Source organism: Leptonotus elevatus, chromosome 6 (genome assembly GCF_054856555.1).
Source record: "Leptonotus elevatus isolate MCC_2025b chromosome 6, RoL_Lele_1.0, whole genome shotgun sequence".
NCBI lineage: Eukaryota > Metazoa > Chordata > Actinopteri > Syngnathiformes > Syngnathidae > Leptonotus > Leptonotus elevatus.
In genome coordinates this window covers 20,844,761-20,853,487 of record NC_141244.1, presented here as the reverse complement: position 1 = coordinate 20,853,487, position 8,727 = coordinate 20,844,761, and the positions used below count along the sequence as shown (strand labels likewise).

The 8,727-nt window shown below is 40.0% G+C and overlaps 1 protein-coding gene across 1 annotated transcript; it reads left to right on the top strand.

The window, feature by feature from the left end:
- The first annotated feature begins 630 nt into the window (after positions 1 to 630).
- On the top strand, positions 631 to 7,720 carry cmtm6 (CKLF-like MARVEL transmembrane domain containing 6). Its single transcript, XM_086078585.1, has 5 exons — positions 631 to 804; positions 2,042 to 2,165; positions 4,616 to 4,792; positions 5,710 to 5,808; positions 6,588 to 7,720. The coding sequence occupies exons 2-5, from the start codon at positions 2,049 to 2,051 to the stop codon at positions 6,768 to 6,770; spliced, it is 576 nt and encodes a 191-aa protein (XP_085934711.1). The 5' UTR covers positions 631 to 804; positions 2,042 to 2,048; the 3' UTR covers positions 6,771 to 7,720.
- Positions 7,721 to 8,727: the final 1,007 nt, after the last annotated feature.

The window sequence follows — 8,727 nt, the reverse complement described above, 5'->3', positions numbered from 1 at the left end:
CGCCGCCGCGCGCGCGCTTTAAACGCGGGGAAAGCCCACACGCACGCACACGCGCGCGCGCGAACGCGGACGGGGCTGTTGCGGTGTGTTGACGCCTCCTGGCAGGCTACCGCAGGAACTGCACGAACCGAACCCTGCTTCTAAATCACGAAGTACAGTATACCCCCGCTTAGTTGCGGATTCGCATACCTGTATTTACGGATTTATTTCCCTAATCTTTTTGCCCACCATTTTAATATTTGTACTTTTTTTTTCTTCTTCCCCATTTTCCTCCCGTTTTTTGGTGGAAAGTGCATATTGAATGTTTATCAGCCTTTTTTTGGATGATTTTTTTGAAGGGGGTTGAACTGCATCCGCTCAAAGCCTCCAGTGGCTGTAATTAATTCTACCAGGCCATCATGGGACTTTTCCATGCCTTGACAAAGTTGACAACGAGGCGCTCTTAACTTAACTAAAGCTTATCAAATAATACAATGACATTTTATTTTGAAGTTGGCCCTCACAGCGCGTGGCGATTTGACAGACAACTGACTTGACTACGCTCGGAGAACATTTAAGATCAAAACCTTAGCATCGAGTGTGGTCGAAACTATAATCGTGAGAATATCCCTAGGCTAAGATATTGTTGTTGTTTTATTGTTGAATTGATACGCTCTTGACTACCGGAAGTTTTGTTTTACGTTTCCGCCATTAGTATTCGCAGCTTTGGCAAAGTAAAAAGGCAACGCGGAAGTAAATTTACTTGTTACTTTTTTGTGGAAAACGACACGACTACTTGTTGTTCCGCACCAAGAATCCTCAGCGGTGAGTCAAAGTCGTTAATTAAATGAAATATATAACAAAATTGCTCTTGCGAACACGTTGATCAGGTTTCCTCCACGTATGAACAAGTTTAGTGGCGGAGGCGGAAAGTTTGTGACTGGGTTAACAATTCCTTTATTGCAAATGCTCCATTTGTTTTTGTCTTAATTTTCACCAACACATCTCACATGAACATGTCTTGGTTCAAAAGTGTGTTCGGCGTGGTCCGGCCGACGCGGAATCTTGTTTTACAGCTGCTAACCAACGTCAACTATCGATTTAATTCAAATTTAGTAATAGTTTATAATCGCATTCGCTGTCTATGTGAAGACGTTAATAATCAATTCTAGCAATGGGGACAACTTGTCATTGGTTCGCTTGTTTACCTTCACTTTCACGTTGTTTTACCTTCACTTTCATCTTAGCACTTCACCAGCAAGACTGCATTAAGAATTCTACACATTTGGCTTATTTCCCCTTGTTAGTTTTGTTTTTGTGTGTGGTCATTTTCACTAACACATCACACTTTAAATTGTCTTGGTCCTTAAGCGACTCCGGCGTCATTCGTCCAACATAGGAGTTTGTTTTACAGCTGCTAACCAAAGTGAAAAAAAAAACCTATTGATTAAAGTTTACAACATTTATCAGAATTAAATCAGATCAAATTTACTAGTGGTATCAGTAGTAGCTTTAGTTTGACAGATTCAACACAAACTTAGAAATCAATTAAATTGATTAACACTTTAGCGCAACTATTTGTAGTCTAAGGACTTTTTTTTTATCAGAATGAAGTCAACAATCATCTTCTTATGTGTAAACAGTTTACTATTACAATATATAGTACTGTACTTGTCCTGAGGACAACTGACACACTGTATTACGCTAAGAAGTGTTCAAGAAAATCAAATGAGTTGTTGAAAATATTCACTAAAGATAATCAGAATATATCAGATAAAATTATGTCTGATTATTTCTGTGAGGGAAATTGTGACTATACATGTCCACTGTCCAGTATATATTCTAATACTTACTCCATATATTGTAAATATTTGCTTTAATTTATTAGATAAATTACAAATATTTTCTCAGGATGCACTCAGAATGCAAATTTTACAACATGAAATGTCCCAGGTATTGTAACAATAGTGATTTTAAAAAAACAAAGCAAACATAAATATTTTTTATATGTTATTACGGTGGCGTGTTGATGACGCGATTGCATGCGTTTGATGTCTCTCAGCTTCATCATGGCCGCAGATGAAGTTTATTCCCCGACAACGGTGCCAAACCCAAATGCCGGCTGTTTCCTGGTACCGTCACAATATCTGGACAAAGTGCGCTTCGTTGTCAAGGTCTTGGAAGTGGTGAGTTGTTGTCCTGACCAGTGTTGCCACTGAGAAATCTTATATGTGGTTCTGTATTGTTTGAGGACTTCCCAAAGCTTTGGTTTGTGTTGATTTAGTTTGTGAGGACAGGGAGAAGGATCAGTGTTGTGTGTGTGATTCAGACATCGAGAAGGTTCAATATAGCGTATGAAGACTTCTAGAAACTTCTGTATAGTGTCTGGGGGGCTTCTAGAAGGTTCTGAGTCATGTATGAGGACTTCTATAAGGTCCAGTGTCGTGTGTGTGTCGACTTCTCGGAGGTTCAGTATGGTATGTCAGGGCACCATGTGGTTCTGTGTGCAAGGACTTCTCGAATGTTTACAGTTGTTATATAATGTTTACATCATGGCTTCTAGAAGGTTCTGATGTTAACAAACTCTTGTGAGGGCTTCGAGAAGGTTCCGTGTAGTGTATGAGGATTCCTGGAAGGTTCAATGTAGCCTGTAAAGACTTACTTAGACTACATTCTTCAGTAGAGAATGTGGGGGTCGTCCTGTGAGGATCTCAAGAAGGTTCTAGAAGGGCTTCTAGAGGGGTTCAGTGTAGTGTGTGAGGACTACTAGGAGGATTTGTGTTGCTTGAGGACTTTTGCAAGGTTTGATGTCTTGTGTGAGGACTTCTTGGTGGTTCAGTATAATGTACAAAGAATTCTGGACGGTTGAGTGTCGGTCTGCGCAAATGACAAATTGTTAGGACAAACCGACAGAAAACACTGAAGTGCGGTTTCGGTGGACCTGGCCGCGATTCGCCCTTCCTCCTGCGGCCTCTCAACAGGAAGTGTCCAGCGGGAAGTGAAAGCGCTGCTGTTAGCACATCTCCGTTAGCACAAACCTCCGTTAGCACATCACAGCTGGACTAGCGCAACGTTAAGTGCGGAAGGTGGGATATCATTACAGAGGTTTCACTTCAATTTGAATTATGAAAGTTGTCTTCACGTTAGTGCGTGAAGGACTTTTCCAGGTCTGCTGGTTCGACCTGCTGAGCAAGGGTACATGTTTTCCCTTCTCTCAGGTCTACAATCTTACCTTGGGCCGAGAAACTCTCTTTTGGGGTCTGCAACTTTCTAAGGTGACTGCAACCTTTTGTCCAGACTAGAACCTTCTCTTGAGACAAGAACCGGGGATGAGCACCTTCTTTGTGGTTGAAAATCTTCATCTCAGGACTAGGATCTTCTCTGAGATGTGTCTGTTGACAAGAGCATTCACTTGGGATGAGAAGTTAAGAAACTTATATTATGACTATAATCTAGAACTTCAACCTTCTATCTGAACTAGACCCTTTACCAGGGACTAGAATATTTGATTTGGATGAGTATCTTACCATCTCTTGACTGAAACCTCTCTCGTGAATGGAACCTTCCTTCCAGAGTAGAACCTCAACTCGGTACTAGAACCATACCCTAAGGCTAAAACTTTCTGTTGCGATTAGACTAGACCCTTGCCTTGGACTGCTATCTCTTGGGACTAGAACCTCCTCTTGTGACTTTTTCTCAAGACTAGACATTTTTGGGGACTAAAACCTGTTAGCTTATAACTTTTTCTCTGGACCATAGCCTTTTCTCAAGACTTGAACCTTTTCTCAGGACTGGAACCTTCCCTCTGAACTATACCTTCTCTTGGACTACGACCTTCTTCTTGGAACAAGGCCCTTATCTTAGGACTGGTACCGTTCACGTGACTCAAACCTTCCCTTGGGACTAAAACCTTCTTTCAGTGTTAGGATCTTCACTTTGGACTACAACCACCTCTTAGGCCTAAATAAAAACGTTCTCCTTGGACTAAACCAGGGATGGCAAACTGCGGTCCATGGAGTCCTGCAGGTTTGTAGAGGTTTCCCTACTCGAACTGCAGCTAATTCCAAATAACAGGATCGTCATCAGGCTTATGCAGAGCTTGCTGATGAGCTGATCATGAATCAGCTGTGTTGAAGAAGGGAAATATCCAAGACCTGCAGGACTCCGGCCCTCGAGGACCGGATCTTGCTACCCCTGGACTAGACCCTTTTTTTCAGGACTACAACCTACACTTGTGACTTGAACATTTACTTAGTATTAAAACCCTAGTGCCTTCTCTCGGGACTAGAAGCTTCTTAAGGGGCTAGCGTCTTAATCGTGGTACCAAAAGCTTCTCTGAGGACTAGACCCCTTTAATGTTTGTTTGGTGCATAGTTAATGCATGTCCTAAACATATGAGGAGCAAACATTTATAATCATCAAATTAAAAGTCACATGTTGTTGCTGGTTTGCCAAATGCAGCTTCTGAATGAATGAGAGGTGTTAACTTTGTGCAATTGTGTTGCTTTCATGAAATTCAGTCCATTGACTAGAATACGTTTACAGGGCATATCTGCCAAATACTCGTAGGCTGTATGTGCTTCTTTTTTTTTTTTTTTGTACATCTCACTTGTCCCCCTCCCCTCTACAATGCCAGCTGCTGTCACTGGTGGCGTTCGTCCTGGAAGAGATTGTGTCCGTCTGCATCAACTGCACAGCTCTGGAGTTCTTTGAGTTTGTCAGTTGCACGTCGTTCCTCTTCACTGTACTGCTCCTCATCCTCCTTTCCACTACGCTGCACCTTAAAGTGGGGATCACCTGCTGGTCAAGCCTGGTATGCGCCACATTGTTGTTAAGGGAATGTTCGTACATTTTGTTTTGAGCTTGGTGACAGAACAAATTAAACTTCTAAATTAACTCATTCACTGCCATTGACTGCTATAGACATAAAAAAATCATTTGAACTATTTCTATACTTTTGTTAACAAGAGTATGAAAACCTAGGGGAAAAAATATTGTACGTTTAGAACAGATATAAAATTTGCGATTAATCGTTTGAAGTCATGCGATTAACTACAATTAAAAAATTTAATCGTCTGACGCCCCTAATTTTTTAATAATATTTTCTTTTTTGTTTAATTACTTAATTATTTAAACTCAAGATTTATCACAAATTTTATATCTGTTCTATATGTACAATAAAAAAAAATTCTAGGTTTTCATACTCTTGTTAACAAAATTAATTTTTGACGTCTATAGCCATCAATGGCAGTGAATGAGTTAATGTAATTATTGTTATTATGTATGAATAATGCAGTTCCCATTCAAAGTTGTTGCTCAACATTTGAAAAAGAAAGAAAGTTCTTCCTGCTTTTCAAGGGGGAAATAACACAAGTTTTATTAATGGTACACATTTGGCAACCCGGTCAAATGTTGTGGAGTTGATGTGACAACCCATTCAAACATCATGTGACCACAACGAGGGCCTCCCCGTCAGTACAGGAAGTCTTCAAGGACAAAATGCTGAGTTGGCAATTTTACAGCTGAAGCTTATTATATTCTTGCCATCTTTTATTTATTCTTTTCCTTTGCTTACATTTAGTGCATATAATACAAATACTTGATGCAATTTTGTGCATACCTGTATATTCCAAATTGTTACTTGTTATTGATTTAGTGCATAAATATATAACCTGATTTGATATTAATGATCATACTGCAATGATGATTCTTGTCCTTGTTGTGCTTCAGGATTTTGTGTACACGATGCTGATCGCCGTGTTTTTCCTCATCGCCTCCATCGTGTTTGCTGCCAGGAATGCCGGCACTTCTCTAGAGACAGCTGCTGTGGTGCGGAAACGCTTTTTCCCATTGTTCCTTCGCTACGTCTTCTTCCACCCCGACCTTTCCTTTCCCATTCGCTTGTTTCATTCATTGCATCATTGTCTTGCCTTCCCTACTTCCTCCTTTCACGCTCTACCTCCTGATTAATTATTTTTCTGCTTCCTTCTTCTATTCCTGACCTCTGTCTTCCTTTGTGACTTCAAATTTTCCTTCCTTTTATCTACCTTCGTTTTGCCTTCCCTGCTTCTTTATTTATTTACCTGCCTGTACTTCTGTACCTCCTTCGCCTCTTCCCTATCTCCATCTTAAACTCCCCACCTTGTTTTTTTACCTATTTCCTTTTCACTCCCTACCTCCTTTTTTCCTTCCCTACTTCCTTCTTTTAAGCCTTTCCTACCCTCACAACTTTGGTCACTCTCAACCTTGTTCTTTACTTACTGCCTTCTTTTCTTCTTTTCACTTCCTACCTCCTTTTTTCCTTCCCTACTTCCTTCTTTCAAGCCTTCCCTGCTTCCTTACTTCTTACCCTAACACCTTTGGTCACTCCCAACCTTGTTCTTTACATACTGCCTTCTTTTCTTCCCAGCCTCCTGATTTTATTTTCATACAACTTTCTTTTATCCCCGGCTTCTATGTTGCCTTCCCAACCTCCTTATTTTCTTACCCCCCTTTCTCATTCCGTCCTTCTTACTCATGTCCTTCTCTACCACCTTGTTTCACTCCCTATCTTTATTGTTTCCTTCCCTACTTCTTTCTTTAATGTTTTGAAACGTTTCCTCTGGCAGGTGTTTGGCTTCCTCGCAACATTGGCGTTCATGGGCGACCTTTACCTATTTTGGAAGACGTACGGGCTTCCCTTTGCCAAAGGAGAGAAGGAGCAGCCTACCAATTACACCCAACCGGCAGAAGCTGACCAGGAGGCTGCCACAGAGACGGCAAAGCTCAGGGACGCCGCAACAGCAGAATGATATAATTTGTTTGTTTCGTGCTTTGTGTGCACCTTGAAAGGTCAAACATTTTACACTTTAGGAGGCGCTCTCGTCTCCCACAGCTGGCCTGACTTCCTCTCTTTGTACTACTGAGGCCAGCCACTCAGGAAATAAACAATCGTCTTTCCAATCAAAGAAGACATATTACAGCCCCCCCCCCCCCCCCCCCTAATTAGCGCTCGCCCATAATGATTTAAATTGTATTATGGCCGCAGCATTTCATCACCAATCTACTGAATTACACTTGTCAGTTGATGTATGGCCGTGGTATATATCCGGGCCAAATAATCGTACTGTGCCTTCCACACCCACGTCGACAACATAGCCCAACATTGCTGTGGTGGTGGTAACATTGTTGGCTAACGCTAATCTGTTCTAACACTGCAGGTCTGCTTACCTTTTACCTTTGATACGGTGTGCCAAACTTTTCTTTTTTTTTGCTCTAGAACTTGTTTAGCCTAGCTGCCAAGCCATTGGTTAAGAAACTGCGGTGTAGGGAGGAATCGGAATGACTCGCGGTCACATTTTCAGAATAGTCAGATAATGACAGATTTTCTTTTTAATCTTGATTGCTGGATAGATGCACATATATTTGCATAATGTTTTGTAATCAATTGTCCCCTTGAATCGATTCTGTAAATATTCTTAAGTCAGCTTCAAAGAACAGAAAAGTGATGCTATAGGTTTTATTTTTTGGGTTTTATTATCACACACTCAGATAGTATCAAGTAATAACAAATGAATGAAAATATTTAATGAAAAATATTGACCACTTGGAGATGATTGCAGAATGTTTTTTCTAAATCTTTTGATGATGCTTTGCCTGCTTGTAAAATGTTTGAAACTTTACTTACACTTGTAAAAACTTGAATCTTTCTGTGTCAAACTGCTGAGATGTTTTGGTGTATAAAGTTAGAATGCAAAATGAAGGTGGTTTAAGAATGGATGTGTCCTCTCATCATAAAACCTAACCAATCATATGAACCCCGTTGGCAATCACAAAAGGTACAAATGAATAATTCATATTTTATTTCCAAACATTTTTGATATGTTGAATGCCTCAGGTGTTGAGTCTGATTGGTCCCAGCAAATATATGTTTATTTAAATTGAATTGTATGCCCAGAAAATGATGTGGACTGCAAATGAAACGACACAATCAGAAAGCATTTCAACTTGAAACTCAATGATGAGAAGTGCGAAGGCTTCTAACATTGCGTTCTATATATGTAGAAATAATCTAGAAATGTTGCACACTGCAACACACAAGTGAATTGTCACTTAACCTTGATACAATAATGCATTATTGTATCAAGGTTAAGTGACAATTCACTTAATTATATTCTCATACCTGATATCTGTCACAATTAAAATTGCTTCTATCTTCTTCATGTGAGACTCATTTGTTTTTTCAAGGCTGGTGACGTCATGTGACTGCAAATGGAAACGTTTGAATCAGTGAAGAACCAGTGTTCACTGAGCAAATAACTCTCAATCTTCGACAATTATTCACATCTTATCTACGACACGCTGCAGAAAATGAGCTTTTTTTTTCAAACAGACTTATTCGCCTTTGATGATGGAAACGATTCATAGTATATTTTATGCAATACAGTATTCATACTGTAGCAATTCTCCGATGGGTGAGGAGAATATGAACATTGTGCAGCAATGTATACATTTTTCACATGTGCAATCAATATTATGCATGTACATACACACTATACACTGTTTACACCATATATATATATATATATATATATTCATGGTTCCTTGGCTGTATGTATGTTCCAACTGACTTCAATTTGCCATGTCATGCATACATGCAACGCCTAATAATAGGGTTTTCATGCAAAATAGGTAGGCTACTGCGTGTATTATGATTCATCAACATGTCATTATACATTATATTGCTGCCACTACAATACTTTCCCTAGG